Source organism: Leucopleurus acutus (assembly GCF_964270905.1).
Source record: "Leucopleurus acutus genome assembly, chromosome: 15".
Taxonomy (NCBI): domain Eukaryota; kingdom Metazoa; phylum Chordata; class Mammalia; order Artiodactyla; family Delphinidae; genus Leucopleurus; species Leucopleurus acutus.
In genome coordinates, this window is record NC_139157.1 from 25,071,144 (window position 1) to 25,093,910 (window position 22,767).

The following is a 22,767-nucleotide window of genomic DNA, read 5'->3' on the forward strand; positions in this document are numbered from 1 at the left end:
CAACACATTGTTGAATATCCATTAGACCCAGAGACAGTCTTGACCACGAATCAACAAACTTTTGGCTTAACTGGAGCCTCACTTACCAGTCTTGGGAAAGGAAATGTTCTACCTTGCTACACAACGCCAATTCATACATGTAGAAGGAATTAAGAAATGAGAAAATCACCACTTGGTAGCTATCAGTAATAAGTGCTTCAGGTAAGAATCATCAATGTATGCTAAAACTAGTAAGTAAAAGTCTGGCGAGGAAAAAAATACTTGCATAGATTCAAATACTTTGTAATTAAGTTAAAACTAATCACTCAAATACTTTTTAGTTACTTATTAATTAATAAATACTAAATACTTAATAATTAACCATCTTAGCCAAGTGGTAAAGTTAAGATTATAAACAGTAGGCCAAATTGACATGCTATTCCCCCAGTATGATCCATTGAGAAGAGCATAGCATTAAGTCTGTGTTATTCCTGCCAAGAACGTATGACCTCAATGTCGTCTTGAGGAAATATCAGCCAACCACAAACGGAAGGTCATTAAACAAAGTAGCAGATCTATGCTCTTCAAAAGTGTCAAGTAAGAAGATGAGGAAAAACTGAGCAATTGCTCCACATCGAAGGTGGATGTAGAGACATGAAAACTAAATACAACAGATGACCTTAGATTGGATTTTGGACTGAGAAGGAAAGGACGATTATAAAGGACACTGTTGGAACAATCAGGAATATTGAATGGAGTCTGTGCACTGGACGGTAGTGCGGAACCAATGCTGATTTCCCAACATTGCAGGATGCACTGTGAGTCTTCAGCAGAGCGTGCTTGTTTTTTAGGAATCATACTGAAATGCTTAGGGTTAGTGGGGCACTATGTTTACAACTCACTCTCAAATATTTGAAATAATAAGGTAAAAATGGTAAAATGTTAACAATCAAGGAATCCAGATGAAAAGTTTAGAGGAATTGTTTACACTATTTTTGTAAGTTAAACATTATTGTAAAAAGTGGGGGTTTTTGTTGTTTTCTTGTTTGCTTTTAAGAAGCAGCTACCTGCTTCAGTTCCAAGGTTTAATGATTGCCTGTTATTTTTGTGTGTTTCTACTCCCCTGACTTTAAGTCACTGCTTTTTCTTGGTCCTTGTCCATGCAGCTCTGTCATAACTGGAGACAAAACAGAGTGGCTTAAAATGAACCTGTTGGCAGGGCAGTCTGGAGAGAGGGTGGGAGTCGGGGTGTAAGCAGGAGGAAAAAGAACGGAGTTGTGTGTGTGCTGGCAGCACAGGGTACTCACAGGCAGAGGTGTCCCTTAGGGGTCTTATCAGTATGGATAGAGATTAATGTTCAAACTGAATGAGACTTGTGACCACACCAAGGACAGTTAATCCCAGTGGATTCGTGACCTTAGCTCCTGCTTCATAGTCATTCCACTGGCCCTTGAGAGACAACTTGCTCTCATTTGGAACTCTAAGACAGATCAATAAAATAAAATGCAAAACAGAAACGTTTTCAGCCTCCTTTTCAGAGACGGGTCTCAGTATCTTCAGAGTCTTTGTGCCCATCCTCACAGCATCTACTGTTCCGTCCCAGCCAAGCAAAAGAGAATTGAGCCTGAATTGCTTTTTAAAGTAAACCTTAATCATACATATTTTATATTTGTTCCTAGTCTGTGCTGCTGCAAGGACACATTCGAGTATAATGAATTTTAAGCAAGAAGGAAAGAAAATGCTTCAGTCACATTAAAAAAAAAAAATCAGTACATGAGGAGCAGAGAACTAGGGTGGTTTGCGGTAATGACATTGTGGCTCATTGCATTTTAGTTAATGTCGCAAAGTAAGAAATTCGTGAAGAGAAATACCAGCATGTGAGGAGACAATGAAGAAAATGTGCTTCGCTCGTTTGTTGTGACAAAGATAGCTTCATTGGAATAATTCATGATAGTGCCTCGCAGCGCCACGCACAATGTGTGCTTTGCAAAACTAATAAGCTTAGCGATATGGGACTTGAATCTAATTCTCTGCTCTGAAGTTTGTGATAAGAAATAGAAGGACGCTGCCCGAATTGTGATGAAATGGCTGAGGAGCAGATGGGGGAGGTGACCTGGAGAGGGCCGAGTGCCTTTGGCAGAGGTCCCTGCACTCTAGTGGCCCAGGCGGCACCTCCTCGTCTTGTCTGGTGGCTTGACACACGCTCCATGGCGTGGTAAGGGTCTGTGTTGGGTGGATTTCCACATGGAGGCCAGTGTCACACAGCATAACGACCAGGTCTGGGGTGGACAGAAAATGCAGAACCGTGCGCTGAGCTCTCCAGTGCGTGAGAGCAAAGCTGGGTGTGGGTACAGCAATAAGGAGGGCGACTGAAGGGTTTTTTATTTTAAGCTTTAAAAAGAATTTGTATATTCTGATTTGTAAATAGTTAAATGGGTACATAAAAGCATAAAAAATTAGGTTACACTTAGTTGGTACAATTATGGGTGATTGGTAGTTTCCTCTTTTTGCTTATTTAAACTTTCCAGTGTGTCTCCAAAGGCCTGATTTTACCACTGAATGGTAAAAAATGTCTTGTCTATTTCCTACACATCCTTCAGAATCCAGCCTAAATGTCAAATCCTCAGGGAAGGCTTCCCTGAGCCCCTGGACTAGGTGAGGTCCCAGTTACTTTTCCTTTGTCACTTAGCATCACCGTAGCTATTTCTTTGATATCTGTTGGGTTGGCCATGCCTGCCCTTGGGTGGTGGAAAATAAAGGATAATGCATGCACATGGATGTGACATCACTACATGAGTGCAGGATGACTTCCCTTGTGTGATTCTTATTATTATATGACTTGTGGCCAATGAAGCAGTAGGGTCCTGAGGAAGGAGTAAGAAACTTTCTCTGGAACCAGCATGGCAGATCCAAGTCACGTGGCTAGTAAAAAGCTATTTTTGCAACAAAGTAGGTAACACCATAAGGCGATGTTAGTGGGTTTTTGGGGTGGTATTTCTGGGGTACTGCCAGAATCCTCTCACCTTCCCAACAGGCTGACCGTTCCTGCTCCCCAAACACCTCCCCGTGGGACGCTACTCTCGCCCACTGAGCCCTGCCTACTTCACGCCGTCTCATATTCTTTGCCGAAACCTGTATCCTTTACACTTGATGTGCACTGAAGTGTAACCTAAGCACTATTTTTGTGTTTCCTTTCTTGCTGACCCTCAAATTTAGTCCTTTTTTGGACTCATTCACCATTTAAAGTCTTTCTCTTCCACTGGACTGGAAGCCCCATAAACAAAAGGTATGGCAGCCGTCTTGTTTGCTGCTCTGTCCCCAGCATCTGGTATGGTGCTTGTAACTTAGCAGGGGGTAAATAGGTATGTGTACATTAGAATAAAGAATGAAAAAAAAAAGTTGAAAAACAGGAAGAGAAAATCACTGCTTGTATTAATTTCCTGTTCATTATAACAAATTACCACCAACTTAGTGGCTTAAAGCAGTACAAATGTATTCTCTCAGAGTTTTGGAGATCACAAGTCTGAAATCAGTTTCACGGGGCTACAGTCAGGGTGTTGGCAGGGCTGGTTTTTTTCTGCAGGCTCTAAGGGGAGAACTTGTTTTCTTGTCTCGTTCAGGGCCTAGTAGCTGTCTCTATTCCTCAGCTCAGGTCCCCTTTATCTTCAAAACCAGAAGCATAGGATCTTCAAGTCTCTCCATCTCTCCCATCATCACATCATTTTCTCTTCCGACTCTGATGTCTCTTGCATCCCTTATAAGGACCATTGTGATTATGTTGAGCTCCAGTGATGCAGGATAATCCCCCCAACACAAATTCTTAATCACATCTGCAAAGTCCCTTTGCTGTACAAGATAACACTCATAGGTTCCAGGGATTAGGGCCTGGACATCTTTGGAGACAATTATCCAGTCTACCACAGTGCTCTAACTTCTGAGACATGCAAAACACCCCCACTTATTTCCAGCGGTGCTACGTTGTACCGTCAGATATCCAGTGAGGTGCATGAACATGCCTCTTGTTCCATTTTAGGCCAAGTTTTAGTCTACTAAAATATGAACTTCAGAGGGTAGGGGTCTCTTACACTCTGTTTAGTGTGGAATCCCACTCACCCAGAACTATGCTTGATATAGAGTAGACCCTCGGTAAATATTGTTGAATGCTGCATGAATAGACTTTAGCTTTTGTCATCCATCATTTACTTCCTCTTCTTTAGATAAAATAACCTCAGTTCCTATTTGGTGGTCCATGTGCTTCTACAGGAGCTGACTTCATTCCTGACTCCACAAAGCACATGGTCAAAGCTAATGAAATTCATGTGGGTCAATCCCGTGGCCACAGCCACTGGCAGGAGGGGGCATGGACCCAAACTGGTCCAGAGGGAAACCAAACAGAGAATTCTTTTCTTCTGGACACAAATGAGGAACCATAATAATGACGCCATGACTGCTGAAGGCAGAGCAGAGGGCCAGAAAGAAACAAGTCGTTTCATTGCTGAATCTCTGGATCGAGCTTCAGCTGTAGCCAAACCTACCTATGGGTTTTCCAATTACATGAGAGTCAAATATTTCTTTCATTATTTGTGTCAAGTTTAAGGTTACTTATAATGAAACATTCTAAAACCACTAAGAAGTATTGCAAGTGAAACATGAAAAATCTACAGAAACAGAACAAATAATTTTGTTTTGCTAATAGAGAATAGGAGGGATGGGACACTCATACCATCTGTGTTCCAGCCTCCAAGAAGGAGTAGATGAAAAGGTGGAAGAAGCCTTGGGGCCTTTAGGTCACCCAGGCCTTGTGTCTTACCCTTGGCTGGATACCAAATCACCATGGGAACTTAGTAAAAACAGCTTCCTCAGGCCCATCCCAGGTGTTTTGAGCCAAAATGTCTGTGGGTGAGGCTTATAGTTCATGTTTTTAACAAACTCCAAGTGACTCTAACAGGTTCACCCTCCTCAACATTGGTGAACTTGACGGCCCACTGGTAGAAGAGGCAGCCTAGCAGATGCTGATGCCAAAGTACAAAGTGTTGAATACATGTATGGTGTCCTTAGGAGAATGTATAATCCTATTTGAAGCCCTGAATTAATTAAATACTTAGACTCTGCATGAGGGTCTGATGCGCTCTCTCCTATGTGTAAAGGACATCAGTCTGACTGCTAAATGCTTTTTGTTTTTCCAAACCTGGCTGGTTCTCAGCTAGATTCTGGAGAGTTGGTATAACAAGAGAAGTGACAACTAGATACATGGACTATTATGGACCATTTTTAAACCTATTTATCTTCCTTTCACTTTCCTTAAATAAGGGAAATCAGGATAGCTCCAGGGTTAGTGAATTCAAGAACTCAGTGTCACTAATGGCCAAGGATTTTCTATATTTTCACTTTGCCTGCTCAGTAATTTGCTTTGGTCCCTCCAGCTTGTTCCCTGAGGTGGTTCCCAAATGACTGACTGTTGTGAGTAGAGATCTGCACACAACAGAGATCACAGGCTATAGGGCAGAAGAGGGCATGTCCTTCCCTCTAGTTCCTTTTTAGGTCCCTTTGAGAGTGAAGAAAACTCTCCCAGAAACTCTAGCAGCCACTCTCTTGTGTTTCCTTGGGCCAAATTAATATCTACATGCCCTTTCTAAACCAGACGCATAAAAGAGGATGGAATAACCATGATTCTGTCCAACCCTGACTCACTCTTTGGGGGTCAGTGTGACCCACCACCCCTGAAGCACATGATACCTGAGGGAAAAAAAGGGTTTTGTCAGGAGGATGGAGAGGAATTGGGGAATGGCATGGGTGTGTGGGTGTGTGATGGACAGTGTCTAGCCCACTAAACAGGAATTGGTGCAAGAAGAGGAAGGATCTCTAGCCGCCCAAGCTTCTTTCTGATCTACCCAACCCTTAAAGACGCCTGCCCTTTCCCTTCCCTTCAGAGCACTTACTTATCTCAGTCCTTGCTTCCTTACACTTGAGATACTATATGGGGATATTTCATAAATGGATAAAAGTAGTTTTAATATCTGGTAGTACAACTCTTACTAATTTTTTTCTTTATATTTAAATTTTTCGTAGCTGTTGTAGTCCATTTTCTTTTCCAGATTAGCTTTAGAATCCGTTTCTCAAAGTCCATAAGAAAATGCCATTTTGGGATTTGTACCAAGATTGAATTGAATTGAAAGATTAATGTGGAGAGAATTGGCATCTTGAAACATAGCATATCTATCTATTTACCCAGGTTTTTTTTTTTTCTGCTACCCTTTAATACAAATTTCTAATTTCCTTCATAAGGGTCTTGCACTTATCTTTTTAGTTTTATGCAACACACATAAGGAAGCAGAGCTGAGAGAAGGAAGAGAGTGAGTGAGCCCTGGTAACACTGAATCTAAGGATCTAGCGCAGCCTAAAGTAGACAAATCTTAAGTCAATAAATTCCCTTTTCTTCTTAGGCTGGTTTGAATTCCATTTCTGTTCTTTGCACTTGAAAGCATTCTGACCATGACATCAAAAGAATATATAGAGAGGGTAGGACAAAAGATGACAGGCAGTCACCGGGCACTTACTCTGTATGTAATAAGAGCATCCTCCTTCTGCTTCTAAGACTTGCTAGCTGTTTAGGTCTCACAGGGAGCTACGTCTACTCTCATTCTGCCTCAACCCTCCTGAAAATTTCCTAAAGAGATTTTAAAAGACAGAATGGAGACAAATGGTCTCTTAAAACCTTGTCTCCATTTTCCAGTGAACTATCTGTGGATTTGACCCTTCGCAGAGGGTAAAGGATACTTGGTAGATCTGGAAGCTAACATCATGTCCTTTATGAATGGCTGGTAGTGTCATCAGGGCTGCTACACTTGGGAAGTTGTGCAATGAACAAGTTTAGGAGGTGCCGTTCACACAGGTGATAGAGTGAAATAGTGTCGCCTGGAGGTGTGCGATATGGCAGCCTTGGGTACTATTACTATGCATAATTCCTTTTGGAATTGCTTTATAGAGGTCTTGAATTAATTAAATAATGAAAAGTCTTCAATGAAGCAAAGTATTAGTAATATCCTGTATTCTAAAACTTGTAATATCTTGAAAAAAATCCTTCCTCTGAGAGAACTACCAAAGGAAAGCTTTGTTCTGAGTACCTTTTTGTTATCATCGTCATTAGGAGTGTTTTACACATCTTCATTCATTCAAACAAGCATTTATTGAGTGGCTACTATGAACCTCGTATTATTTTAAGTGCTAGGGACAGAAAGAGTTACCAGAAAAAGTCCCTGCCCTCATGGAGCTACCTTCTAGTGGAATAGGCAGATGGTAAATGAACAAGCAAGTACTACGGTGTATAACATAATGGCAAGTGGAGCTACCATACTGTAAAGAGAAGTGAAACATTACAGAGGGAGAGTAGCAACACTTATAAAACCGGAAGTGAGGACTTCAAGTGCAGGGGCTTTGCCTAATGTAAGCCGGTGACCGTCCTACCACCCACTCTCCCTCTGTCCCCACCTCCACCCAGTAAAACAGCTTCCGGGTTTGGCTTCTCCTTTCAAACTCCAGGATTTCCTTTCTTAGCTTCATCCACCCCTAAAAGCCACCCAACAGCAAATGCTAATATTATATGTGGTTGCCCACGACCATCTGATCTATGTGAAAGGACAGAAATATGTCCAGAATATGGGGCTGAGGGGAGGGAAGAGTCAGGATGACCCACGTTTCCAGACCTGTCTTGGATATTTAGAAAACAGTGGGTCTCTGAATACTCCCCTCTCCCCTCCACCACCTCCACACAGAAATGTCCTTCTTTCACATGGACGTCAGTAACTCAGCGTGATGTAGCTGTTCTATATTTAAGGTTAATCTAGAAGTGTGTTGTCTCTGAAAAATTTATGTACCAGATTTCCTCAGAAATTACAATCGAGATAAACATCCTCAACTGAGCCCTCTCAGGGGCTGCAGGGAAGACGGGGTGGGTGTACTGCGGCGAGAGTGCAGGAGGGCGGTGTTCCCTCTTAACTATACATGGGTTGGTATGTTTTTTGGTACATTTTTCTGCCCTCCAACCCCCCTTCCAGGTGACTCTGATGGAGACAAGCAACAAGAGCTAATCCTTGTTCAGTGGTGATCTCCCTCTCCCTACACACACACACACACACACACACACACACACACACACACACACACTCCATCCGTGTCTTAGGACTGCAGTTACATGAATCATGAATGTTGCCCCACCCACCAGGAAAAGCTACAAGTTTGAACAGCTCCAGCCCCATAATGAAAGGCCTTTGTAGGAGGCATTACCTCTTGCTGAACAGAAGCAGTTTGAAACCGGTCCCACCAGTGTGACTAGGAGACTGATTCAATCTTCTCATAGGTTTCTTCAAGTGTGGCAGACACAAACAGCCCAGTTTCCTTTAAGGAGTCACAGGAAAGGTCAGCCTACTCAAGTGGCAGGGGGACAACACCACTGGAAACCGTCAGACGTGTGGACAGATAAGCATAATGTACAGGGAAAATGCCACGATAGAGGTTTGTAAAAATGATGGGGGTGAAAGATGAGCAGGAAAGGCTTCCCAGTGGAGGTGACATTTAAGTTGAAGTGAGAGGGAGAACTTGCCAGAGGGAAGGTTTAAGAAGATGAACCTTTGAAAAATGTCTTAAATATTATAAAACTCCATTTAAGAAAATTTCCGAAGTCTTAACAATATGGAATATTTATTAGGATAGAAAAGAAAAATCTTAGATATTTGAATATATCTCATAGAGATTAAGAAGAAACTTTTAATGAAAACTGTGACAACATATTTCTGACTGGTACTTCAATATCCTGTTTAAGCTTTATAACTGCCTGAATTAAAACAAAGTTATTCAGAAATTATAAAACAAAGCATCTAAAACAATGGCTTCTCTGTCTGAAAAGCAAGGTATTGCACAAATATAGCTGAGCTTACATGCAAAGATTTCAGGCATTCGAATAATGCTAAATTCTTTCTTTTATTCACAAGCTTATTCATAGTTATGGGGGAACAGGGACTAGAGGAGTAAATATAATTCAGAAAAAACACTTACTAATTAAAAGTTGATTGCAGTGCTACCATTTGATCCAGCAATTCCATTTCTAGTTATATACCTAAAAGAAGTAAAGCATCCATATAGAAAGACTTATACACAGTTGTTCATAGCAGCATTACTTACAGTAGCCAAAACGTGGAAACTACCCAAATGTCCATCAGCTGATGAGTGGATAGATAAAATGTGGCATATCCACACTATGGAATATTATTTGGCAATAAAAAGGGAAGTCTTGATATATGCTATAAAACAGGTGAACTAAAGGCCACATATTGTATGATTCCATTTATATGAAAAGTCTGGAATAGGCAAATTTATAGAGAAATACAATAGATTAGTGGTTGTGCAGGGCTGGAATTGAGGGGGATTGGCATGGGGAGTGACTGCTAATAGATAGGGGGTTTCTTTTGTGGGTGATGAAAATGTTCTAAACTTAAATTGTGGTGGTGGTTGCACAACTCTGTGAATGTACTAAAACCAGGGGTCCCCAACCCCTGAGTCATCAACCGGTACCAGTCCACGGCCTGTTAGGAAGCAGGCCGCACAGCAGGAGGTGAGCAGAGGGCAAGTGAGCGAAGCTTCATCTGCCGCTCCCCATTGCTCCCCATTGCTCACATTACTGCCTGAAACACCACCACCCCAACCCTGGAAAAACTGTCTTCCACGAAACTGGTCCCTGGTGCCAAAAAGCTTGGGGACCCCTGCTAAAACCATTGAACTGTGTCCTTTAAATGCATGAATTTTATGTATGTGAATTACATCTCAATAAAGATACTTTAAAATTTTATTGCATTAACTTTAGGCTAAAAATGAAAATAAGTTGGGCTTTTAGATTGGGTTAAAATCAAGCACAGCTCAAACTGGATTAGACCATCTGCACATGGTGTCTTCAGCTGTCAGTAAGAGGGAAGAAATGGCTGACCAAAAGAGATGGCAGGAAGTCATGTAAGAAAGACTTCATCCAGACCGTGGGGAATGACCTGATTGATGTTCAACAACAAAAACCACCACTACAAATTAAAGATCCTGGTTTCAGGATGCCAAACCCAGAGACCAGAAATTGACATACAACTTCCCCCGAAATTAGTAGCCCAGAACATGTAATAACAGCTTCATGGGACTATGAAATACATATAACTCTGCAGAAACACAGCTGCTGTCAAACAAAGCAGCGTAATTTCACTTAACAGGTTAGTTCCATATCCTCCTCCCACAGAAAGAAGAATTCAGGTGCCAGACAGTGAATGAAGTTTCCAGTGAAAAAATGTCAGGCCTAATGTTGATGAGCCTCAAAATATACCACAAGATCACTAATGACCTCCAGTGGTTACAACTAAAATTGCTCGGTTTGTGATACATGAGACTAGAACAGGATGGCCCACAAAGCAATTATGGATAAAGGGTTTGGTCTCTTATTTTCTTATCTTGAAAGCTGCAAAATTGAAGTCAAAGGAAGCCTACCCAATGACTACCATAAAAATCTCCCTTCCTCCTGATTTTTTTTTTAAATATACATTTATTTATTTATTTATTTTTGGCTGCGTTGGGTCTTTGTTGCTGTGCGTGGGCTTTTCTCTAGTTGCGGCGAGCAAGGGCTACTCTTCAGTGCGGTGCACAGGTTTCTCATTGCGGTGGCTTCTCCTGTTGCAGAGCACAGGCTCTAGGCACGCGGGCTTCAGTAGTTGTGGCACGTGGGCTCAGTAGCTGTGGCTTGCGGGCTGTAGAGTGCAGGCTCGGTAGTTGTGGCGCACGGGCTTAGTTGCTCTGCGGCATGTGGAATCTTCCCGGACCAGGGCTCAAACCCGTGTCCCCTGCATTGGCAGCCAGATTCTTAACCACTGCTCCACCAGGGAAGTCCCCTCCTGATTTTTAAGCATTGACTGAAGAGCCTCTTTGTCTGTGGCCTGTCTTTGCAGCCTCTTTTGACATGCCTGGAAGATGGCTGTCTCCCTCCAGTGACTTGGTGACTCCATCAGGGATAATCCACTAGGAGCCCCACGGATGCACAGAAAGCGGACGATGGAGAAGGTGCGTTCGTAGGTAGGAGAGATGAAATGACTGTGTGAAAGTGTAAGAAAGACTGAGAGAAGCAGGTATTGTAAACTAAAATCACCCAATTTGGTCTTGCACAACTCTTGACACTTTTTGGTGAATATCTAAGAAGTTTGAGGGTTAGCCTGTCCCCCAAGCCCCACCACCAGGTTGTAGTGAAAGCAGCCCCAAATGAGGCCCTACCTGGAGTTTCACTGAGCAAACTTTAGTAAATAAGCCCAAACCACTTCATACAGCCTCCTCTGTAGGCCTGACAAAATCCCAGCTCTCTGCCCTTTGGGTAAAAGATTCATTCAACTGAGAAAGAACAATGTTCCATGAACAGGATTCTATTACTATCCTTTTTGTTGGCCTCAGGCTACCAGAAAACCCCCAGTCAGACAGGGCCATGTTTTGGAGATGAAACCATCCTTAATAAGCACCAACTGGCCTGGCTGGATTCTTCAGACAGATCCAGGCCTGCCGGAGGGCTCTCTGGAATATTTTGGTCAGTCCACATATCTGAATACCTTTAATTTCACCAAAGACAGGCCATTTCTAGCATTCAACCAGCATGTTAACAAGCCACTAGTTGCTCTGATAATAACTAATATCTAATATTTGCTATGCTAATTAGCAAAGTGTCTGGTAATGACTAAAACACTGTGAGCTTTCCAATACAGTGCTAGCTAATCACCCCTAGAGTACTAACTCTTGATCAGAACACTAGCTGCCCCTGGGTTTAATTTCAACTAACACTTTCACCTGTCACACCAGCCATGCTGGAGTATTTTGAAATAAATTACAGATATAATAGGACGCAAGGGAAAGAATAAGAAGAACCAGGACTTAACGGCAATCAGTGACCACTGCCATATGAGTCTTGCCCATATTCCTAAATGCTGCTGCCACTGTCATTTCTCAGATATTTTTTGGATCCATTCATTCATGTAACAAATATTTTGGAGTACCTACTTCAAATATCTTATCTGTCTGAGAGTTCCAAGGAGAATTTAATATACTAAGAGAATGTTAAAAATTCATTGGCTGGGGCTTCCCTGGTGGCTCAGTGGTTGAGAGTCCGCCTGCCGATGCAGGGGACACGGGTTCGTGCCCCGGTCTGGGAAGATCCCACATGCCGCGGAGCGGCTGGGCCCGTGAGCCATGGCCACTGAGCCTGTGCGTCCGGAGCCTGTGCTCTGCAACGGGAGGGGCCGCAACGGTGAGAGGCCCTCGTACCACACACACACAAAAAAAATCAGTTGCTTTTTTTCTGTAGAAAAAAAGAAACTCTTAAAAGTTATATGAACATTTTATGATATTTTATTTTCTTTAAGATAATTACATCATTAGGCTACATTTACCTTAATTGTAATTTAGTGCATCATTAAAAAAATCGTGAATAAGAATTCTTGATGTTGCTTGTTAGTCCAGAGGTCAAATCAATGACTTATAAGAGCAACTCTTTCCTGAAAGAGCGATAAGGGAGAGAAAATGACATTTTCCTTTACAGTTCAATATGTTCTTAGTTGCTAAGCAATCCATAGGCAACCTAACAACCTCACAGCTAATATGTGCATTGCACGTTACAGTTCACAAAGCACTTTCACATATGTAGTAAGGGTCTCTCCCTTCAGCTTAAACTCCTTTTATCTAGGGATGCAGGCAAGCCCAGGCTTGTTGGGTGGGCTGGTGGGAAAGGCTGGCAGGGATGTAATTGCAGAGGGGCTCAAGGAGGGCCCAGAGAGGAAATGGATCCTCACTATTGTTTCCACCTAAGTTAATGTGGTCCGGGAAACAGATCCCAAACATTTCATCTTGAAAACACATACTGGCTACTTGCTTAATTGTGAAAACAGGGCCATGTGAAGTAGGTGTGATTTTACTAACCCACAGTCCTACCTCTTCATAGCACCCACCAAAAGGAAAGTTAGTAAATTTTGCTGAAGAGCCATTGTTAGGAGTGTCTCCATGAAAGACATACACCAGGACCAGCGTCCCCCCAGACCAGGACTTCAGTTCAGCTTGGCTCAGAGGACATATATAAACCCACTGTCTTTATTAGTAGTCAGGATTTGGTCCCAGCCCATCTGGTCTCCTTCCCTTGTGAATGCGCCTGGACCACGCAGGAGCTCTGAGGACCCAGGCAGCCCCCTTTTCCATGAAGGTCTGGCAGAGCTGCCTGGGCCATTCCAGTGACTACTTCCTGCATTATCTTTCAAAGGAGGGGCATCCCCTGGCCCCAGGGAACCATGCAGTTGGCACAAGAGGGAAGAGAGAATTAAAGAAACACATAGCAACACTCTCCACACCAAAATACCACCAAAGCACCTTCTCTTGTCTCCTCCCCCTTACAGCAACCAGGGTGTGTCCTGGAGGTTTCTGTTTCATCTCTGGAGGTGCTGACAGGGCAAAAGTGGGAGCAGCTCTTGCACCTCCCATAAGATTGGAGTCGTGGGCTGGGGTGAGGAGAGACTGTCTTCGGGGTAGGTTTATTTTTGTTTAAAGTGACTCAAAAACTAAGTTCTTTACAAGTATTTATTTTATTTTAAATATGGCAACATGAGACCCAATATATCACAGTAAAATTCACCTTAGAGAGCTTGTCTTATTCTAGAGTATGTGACTCACCTGTCAATGTAATGACTTGTTGCTAAAAGGTGTCCAGGCACTGAATCTTGTGTGGAAGCTCTCCATTTCCAAGCTTTCCCTGGGAGAATTCCCAGCTGACATCTCAGCAAATTATTTTCGTCCACACCTAGAACATCCAGTATATTAATGTTGTCCATATAGGAATAATAGAATTACAGCAATTCATTTACATATATTTGTTTATATAGATACAATTAGAGCAATTCATATATATATATCCATACAAATATACACAGAGAGTTCATGAACTCTAAATCATTGCGATTATTCTCTCCTCTACCTGGACCCAAATGTGAATCCAAACCAGAGCTGTTTTTTACTTTGCTGGCAAAATGACGCAGAAATTGGAATGATTCTTTATCAGCCACGAATACTGAATTTTTCTTTCTCTGGAAAGCAAGAATCTGAAGGGCTCAAAGAGGGCGCCCCCACCCCCACCCCAGTGCCTAGCTTTTGAGGACATAAGTCAAAGAGGATATAGAAGAAAAAGTTAGGCTAATATATTAATGATTTATTGCTGCATAGCAAATTACCCTAAAACTTAATAGCTCAAAACAACAAACTCTTCTTATTATCTCAAAGTTCCTGAGGGTCGGGAATCCAGGCACAATCTAGTAGGGTACAGTATTGTTAGTCTACTAGGGCTGCCATTACAAAACACCACAGACTGGGCGGCCTGAACAACAGAAATTTGTTTTCTCACAGTTCTGGAGGCCGAAAGTCCAAGATCAGCATTGTTGTTTCTGGTGAGGCCTCGCTTCCTATCGTGCAGGCAGCAGTCTTCCTGCTGTGTTCTCACAAGGCCTTCATTCTGAGCACACACGGGGTGGGGTGCAGGAGGCGCTCTGGTATCTCTTCTTCTTCTTCTTATAAGGATACCAGTCCTGTTGGATTAAGGCCCCCAACCTTATAACCTCATTTAACTTTTATTACTTCTTTATAGGCTCCACCTCCAAATGTAGTCACATCGGGGGTAGGGGCTTCAACATATGGATCTAGGGGTTGGGGGGGACACAATTCAGTACATACCAGGTACCTCTCCTTCAAAATCTCCCATAGGCTGCTATCATTGTGTTGGCCAGGACTCCAGCCCCATCTGAAGGATCTGAAGCTCATTCATGTGGCTGTGACCAGGATTCAGTTGCTCGTGGACTGTTGGGTGGAGGAATCCTTTGCTTTCCTTGCCAGATGGGCTTCTCCATAGGGCAGTTCACATGGCAGCTGGCTTCCATCAGAGGAAGCAAATGAAAAAGCAAGAGAGGGCACACAAGAGGGAAGCCACAGTCTCTTTGTAACCTAACCTCAGAATTGGTATCCCATCACTTTTGCTCTGTTCTATTAGGTAAAAGCAAGTCACTACGTCTGGCCCATACTCAAGGGGAGAGGATTACACAAGAGCGCAGATAGTAATACAGTCTACCACAGTTCACCCTTTGGATCAGTTCCCTTCCTTTCCCACATGCAGAACACACTCATCCACGCCTTAAAGCGGACAACCCCAAAGTTCGATCTCATCAGTATTTTGAGCTGAGATCCCAGGAGATAGAAATGATTCATAACAGCCTCTACAGACCCAGATATACCTACTCTTGATCTAGAGAACTCTGAACTAAAAAGATAAGCTATCTGGTACCAGCTCCTACACACAATGTATATAATGGTAGAACAGGAAAAGGATAACTACAATAAATATTCCCATTTGTAAAGGAGAAGAACGATATATAAGAGTTAATCCGTAGCAATTCTGAGCTCCTGCTGTAGAAGGCTGGAACCCAGTTATCATTTTTAGTCTCAATCACATTCTCTTTTATACCGTGTAGGTAACTCCTTTGACAAAATGGCTTTCTCAATATCTATCTCAAGTTATCTGATTCCAGGCAGTGCTATGTGCCACAATTGTTTAGAGACTTGTCTCTCTCTCTCTCTCTCTCAATTTAATTGCAAGTAGTTTGAGCCTAACAGACTTTCCTTAGGAAGAGCCAAACCCTAAGTCTCCCCTCTTTGAGATATTTTCCCAGCGTGAAGGTATTTGCTGGGTACCACCTTATTCCTTTCGGAGATCCTAACAATGGTGTGACAACCATACTCTTCCTGACTTGGTCTTTGCCGCTAGGCAGAGTTTTAAGCAGACTTTTTTGCTCAAAGGACTTCTCTGTTGCTTCTTAACTAGTTGAACATGTGAATCAGTTGCACCTTCCAAGCTTGCAAAACCCTGAGTTTTTTGGTTGTCTCTGATTTCCTTTTCATTTCTGCTTGCAAACCAGCCAAATATTTTCTGAGCTCCTTTAATTCTTGTAGTACCTTGGCAAATGCAGCCAGTAGAAATGAACACATTCTAGTAACAGTCATTTTCTACCTCTTTGTATAAAGTACAAGCTCATTAGGTATGTAATATGCCTTTTAAGCTATTCTAGACTATACTTTTATACATTTTTTTTGGTAACATGGATTGCTGACTGTCCAAGTCTCCAATAACAATTTCATGCTGCCAGACTGGATGTTAATGTCACATAATTTGGAATGTATTGATGTTGGTATGGCAGCACCTTACTCCTGGAACCAATATTTGTATCTACCAAACATTTAAGGAAGAAATAACAAACTTATTCCAGAGAATAGAAAAAGTGGTAATTATTTCCAGGTCCTTCTATGAAGTCAGCATAACCTTAACACCAAAACCCAACAAGAACCTTATTAAGAGAGGAATATTATAGGTTTATTACCATAAACATAGGTCCAAAAATCCTAGTCAAAATATTAGAACACCAAACCCAGCAATGTATTAAAAATGTTAATATATCACCAGCAAGTTGGAATGTAAATTTGATTTGATATTACAAAATCAATGCACTTCTCATCATTAATAAAACAAAGGAGAAAATCATGAAAATCTCAGTAGATACAAAAAGTGCATTTGATAAGATTCAACTCCCATTCATAACAAAAAAAATCTTACCAACCTAGAACTAGAAGAAACTTCCTAATCCAAATTAGGACACATTATAAGAAACTAGCAAACATTAAACTTAATAGTAAAATGTTGAAACTTTCCTTATAATTGCCACTACCATCTTTATTCAATATTGTTCTGGAATTCTGTCCAATGTAACAAAGCAAGAAAATTAAATTATAATCATTGAAAAGGAAAAAAACTGTCATTATTTATTAGTGGCATAATTATATGTAGAAAATACTGAAGAATTTACAGGTAAATTGTCAGATTTAATGCATGTTTAGGAAGGTTGCTATACACAAGGTCAACATAAAAAAATCTGTATTTCTGTATACTAACAACAAATTTTTATTAAAAAACAGTATGTCATTTATAATAACTTTTAAAAATCCAATTTAAATCAGAGGTACAAATGTTCCACATAGAATACTAAAAATTTTATCAAGAGAAATTTTTAAAGATCTAAGTAACAGTAATGTCTATATAGATGTTTAGTTGTACCAAATTAATCTGTTAATCAAAACCCAGCAGTGGGGTGGGGTGTTTGTGTGCACGTGTGTGTGTGTGTGTGTGTGTGTGTGTGTTTGACAAACTAATTATGAAATGTGTATGAAAATGCAAAGGGACAAGAACAGCAAAGACAACTTTAAAAAGAATAAAGTAATAAGACTTACTCTACATGGTATCAGGATTTATTTACTATAAAGTTAGTGTAAATAGAGCATGAGATATTGGCATAAGAATAGACAAATAAACCAGTTGAGTCCAGAAACAGACTCGCAAATATATCTCACTAGATTTATGACACTAGTGGCACTGCAGAATAGTAGGAACGGAAGATTCTAGTCAGCAACACATGGAGTAGAACCACTGCATTCCGTTGGGTCCAGCTGATCCTCAGAATCATAACAGTAAAAGACTGTTTTAAGCCACTAGAGTTTGGAGCATTTTGTCATTCAGCAATAAAAACTGATAGAAAAAATTCATACCTGGAAGTAGAGTATTGTCATAACATAACTTAAAGCATATGGCAGTGATGTCGAAAAAGAGCAGCAAGTGGAAATTGGAAGGGTGGTGAGGAGACTGTCAGTGGAGCCTAGAAGAACAGTAAAGTTGCTAAGAAAGGCTAGAAAAAGGATCACCTGTGTTATGTAGCAGTGGAATGTTTAGTAACACTGTTGCCTGCATTAATGTGGACAATAGGAAATCTACCAAGGAATGTGCAGACCTGGCTAAAGAGATTCCAAGCAGGATATAGAAAGTTCTGACTGGCTTCTTAGCTGAATATGATACAATAAGAGAGACATGAACTGACCTGAAAATCTAGTTTTTTAGCAGAATCTAGCAGAAATAAAGAACATCTAGTACAGTATCTCCAGCCAGCAAAAAGTCTCAAAGTAATAAATGGCTTCATTTCAAAGACCTCCTTGATAAGGTCTTTGAAAGGTTTAAGGTGGTGTGTCTCATAGACCCTCTCATTTAGAAAATAAAAGAGTTCCTAAGAGTCTTAGAGACTTTGTCCCACAGCACCCTGATTCATATCCCAAGGCAGCCAGGGGCCTATCTCAAAGGGATTTGTGGATGCAGCCTTTGTTGAAGAGAATGGATTATAATAAGATACACAGAAAACCCACAAAATTGTCAAGAAGATTGTTCTGGTGAAAGCATGACCAGCTTGAAATAAAAGGGACTGAGAAGGCCTGAAATAGTCTCTGAGCCTCCAACTTTCTACAGGTAAGAAGCAGGCTGAGAAAGCTTTGCAACTGCAACCACAGAAAATTTCTTATTGAGAAAGATGGGTGACGCAGAGGACAGAGCGAAGAGTCAGTAGTGCAGAGCCAAGAGAAGCTGAGATCAATGGATCAGGAGATTACTCCCAGGGAGTAGACCTGGACCATAATCAAGGAATCATCAGGACAACTGGTCTGGCTGAATTTCAGAATTGCTGTGGACCAGAAACTGCCATGTGACTTGTTTCCTGCCTTTGTGAATAGGAAAGACTGCTGTGGTTACCCTTTTTGTGTTTCACTAGTGTAATCTAGGTGTCTGGGAGACAGCTAAACTCACAGGTCTCCAGTTCAAGAGCAGCGACAGACAAGGAGCCTCACTTGCAACTGGGCCTGATGCAGATCACGAGAGACTGGACTTCTAGACGGATACCATAATTGGATGAGACCTTGGGTGTCTTGGGATGGGGTAAATGCATTCTGCTTGTGAAAGGCATGTGAATTGTTGTGACCAGAGGAAGCAACGTGGTATACTGTCTGTACATATGGCCAGGAATGATTGCTCCCATCCAGTTCTCCCATCAAGAAGTGGAGTCTTATTGCCCTCCTCCCCACAAATCTGCACTAGCACTGCCTTGTTATAACCAATAGGATGTTATGGAAGTGATGATATATGACTTCTGGTCCTGGGCTTTGAGACTTGCAGTTTCTCTTTCTGCACTCTTGAGATCTAGCTGCCGGGTAAATAAGCTCGGGCTAGATTACTGAGTGAGGTGAGACCACATGGAAAGACAGAGGTTGAACCAGCCCCCAACTATTTCAGCCACCCCAGTCAGAGCACCAGATGTGTGAATGAAGCCATCTCGGGTATTCCAGTTCCAGCTGAGCTCTCAGGTAAATGCAACCAAACGAATGACCCCAGCCTACAACAGCAAGTGGAACTGCCCGGATGAATTGTGAACCCACAGAATTGTGACAAACAATGATTCCTGTTTCAGATTTGGGGATGGTTTGTCATCCAGCACAGACTGACAAAGTTGTGTGTTGGTGAGCATCCAGAACTCATATATAGCTGGTCAGAGTGTAAATTAGTGTAAGTACTTGAAAAACGGGCATTATTTCCTAAAGTTGAACATATGCATACACTTGACCCAGCAGAAAAACATGCACATGTGGACCAAATATATCCACAAGAATGTTCATAGCTGCTTTGGATAGCTCCAAACTGGATACAACCCAAGCATCCATCAACGGTTGAATAGATAAATATATTGTCATATATTCATGCAATAGAATGCTACAGGTCAATGAACAGGCTGCTGCTACACACAGTATGCATGAATCACACACCTAAGACATTAAACAAGGGAAACTGGAAACAAAGTAAAACATTTTGCATGGTTTTTTTTTTTTTTTTTTCCTTTTTTGCGGTAAGCGGGCCTCTCACTGTTGTGGCCTCTCCTGTTGCGGAGCACAGGCTCCGGACGCGCAGGCCCAGCGGCCATGGCTCACGGGCCCAGCCGCTCCGCGGCATGTGGGATCTTCCCGGACCGGGGCACGAACCCGTGTCCCCTGCATCGGCAGGCAGACTCTCAACCACTGCGCCACTAGGGAAGCCCCTTGCATGGTTTTATTTATACAAAGTTCTACGCTCTAGTGGTTGAAGTCAGGATAGTGGTTACCTTTGGGGAGGAAAGAGAAGGTAATGACTAGAAGGGATATGAGAGGGGATTCTGGGGTGCTGGTATTGACCTAGGGGTGGGAGCCTGGGTGAGTTCACTTTGTAATTCATCGAGTATTACACTTATAACATGCATATTTTTCTATACCTTCTATTTTGATTAAGAAGTTTTAAAACAACATCAAATACTACTAAGTACCTAGAAAAAGTAAAAGTACAACTTTATAAAGATAGAAAACTTTACTGAAAAACAATTTTTAGAGACCTAAATCAATGGAGAGAAATGTTTAGAGATATGTATTAGAGATTCAGAAAAATGAAGAGACTAATTCTCTCAAACTGATCTACAGATTCAATGCAACCCCCAAAAAATCCCAAAGTGATATTGTATGTGTGTAACTTGAAAAGCTGATTCTAAAATATTTATGGAAATTTACAAGGCTAAAGTAGTCCAGACAGTCTGGAAGAGCAAGAGAGGGAGATGTGTTTCTAGATATCAAGACTTATTATAGGAGAGGAGGGATAAACTGGGAGTTTGGGATTAACATATACACATTAACTGAATCACTTTGCAATACACCTGAAACTAACACAGCTTTGTAGATCAACTGTACTTCAATAAAAACAAACAAAAAAACAAGGATATATTGTATAGCACAGGGAATTACAGCCATTACCTTGTAATAAATTTTAATGGAGTATAATCTGTAAAACTATTGAATCACTATGCTATATACATGAAACTAATATAATATTGTAAATCAACTATACTTTAATAAACAATTAATGTAGAAAAACTTATTATAAAGCTGCACTAATAAGATGACATGGTATTAGCATGGGGACAAATAACTAATCAGGGGAGCAGAAGAGAAGGGTCCAAAACAGAGAGACTCATGTATACATGGGCACTTCTTAGATCTCAAATCAAAGAGGAAGAGAGAGAATTTTCCATTTATAGAAAACAGAGTATCTATTTAAAAAAGAGAAAAGCAAGTGGACCACTTTCTCACACTGTACCACACGTACATCAATGTCTGGAGGCTTTTTACATATAAATTCAATTACACGTGGCTTGTGAGTGCCCAGAAGACAAAATTAAGAACAATGGATGAGGTCAGAGAGATGGATTTTGGCTCAGTCTAAGTGGGAAAACAATCACTTCAGCAGCATTAGCTGTCTTGGGAGGTTATGTCCATTACAGAAGATGTTAAAACACAATTGGATGACTGCTTCCACTGAAATTCTAGCTGAGATTCAAGCATCAGAAATGTCTAAGTTTCTAAGCAACCCTCTGTTGCTATAAATACCAAGAAGAGAGGGAACAATGTGAATTTCTTCAGCCTGGAGTAGCTGAAGAAATTTTATTGGCAAGTCAGAAGTATTTGAGAATAAGCCAAACGCTGGTGATGCCTCTTCGCTTATTACACTTCAATGAGACAGAGCACATTTAAAAAATGAATATCTCGGAAAGTCATGTACCATATTAGGAACAGTTTTAGAAATATTACAGAAGGGCAGCATGACATGGTGAGCACCAAATTTGAATTCCTGCTCTGATCCCCCTGAATTGAAGCCTTAGGGACTTCACTGGTGGTCCAGTGGTTAAGACTCCGTGCTTCCACTGCAGGGGGCATGGGTTGGATCCCTGGTCTGGGAACTAAGATCCCACATGCTGCACGGCCAAAAACAAACAAAGAAAAAACCTCAACCTCCCCACCCCAAAATTAAAGCTTTACAAGTAATTTCATCTCTGAGCCTCAGTCTCCTCACGTGTGAAGCAAGGCAGTGATGTGTCCTGGCAAACTACAGTACAATAATGTTCAGATAAAAACCTCATGGCAATGTGGAAAATTAAATACCTCCCTCTGAATCAACATTAAATCAAAACAAATCCTTAGTTTCATAAGATGCCCAGCTGTTGTTATGTGAAATCTCTCCAAGAGCCAACATAAGGGATTTTTATTTAGCAACTTCTCAAAATTGGTATTATCCTCTGTGGTAAGGTATTACTGAGTTACAAAATGAGCAGAACATTACAGAAAGAATAGTTGCTATCTCTGCTGGTGGGCTTCAATATGTGAGTACAGTACATCATATACAGATATAAACATAGACACAGATACAAATTCCCACAGGATTACATTCATTCTCTTAAATGAATATGTTACTTTATTGACTAGTTATTTGATCCAGGGAGAGACGGTATGCTGGCAATCACTACTTCTTTAAATGGAATGATTTCTTTTCATAGTCCAGCATTTAAAGTCTCCCCAGGGACTTCCTTGGTGGCACAGTGGTTAAGAATCCGCCTGCCAATGCAGGGGACATGGGTTCGATCCCTGGTCCAGGAAGATCCCACATGCCGAGGAGCAGCTAAGCCCGTGCGCCACAACTACTGAGCCTGCACTCTAGAGCCTGCCAGGCATAACTACTGAAGCCCGTGCACCTAGAGCCCGTGCTCCGCAATAAGAGAAGCCACCACAATGAGAAGCCCGTGCACCACAACGAAAAGTAGCCTCCACTCACCACAACTAGAGAAAGCCCACGTGCAGCAACGAAGACCTGACTCAGCCAAAAATTTTTAAAATAAAATAATTTAAAAAAATTCTTTCAGCCTCTAAAAAATAAAACACAAAACTCTTCAAATAGTAGCTCTGTAAGATATTAATAGGTATTTCCCAGAAAAG

The 22,767-nt window shown here is 41.5% G+C and overlaps 1 protein-coding gene across 1 annotated transcript in view; it reads right to left on the reverse strand.

Moving 5' to 3' along the window:
• Positions 1-13,797, reverse strand: part of ECT2L (epithelial cell transforming 2 like) — a gene marked incomplete at both ends in the record, with an annotated part of 59,451 nt that extends 45,654 nt beyond the window's left edge. The window contains 5 exon segments of the mRNA XM_082855938.1: positions 12,429-12,448; positions 12,450-12,506; positions 12,510-12,542; positions 13,696-13,698; positions 13,702-13,797. Of these exon segments, the coding sequence (XP_082712064.1) occupies positions 12,429-12,448; positions 12,450-12,506; positions 12,510-12,542; positions 13,696-13,698; positions 13,702-13,797 (209 nt within the window).
• Between the last annotated feature and the right edge of the window lie 8,970 nt (positions 13,798-22,767).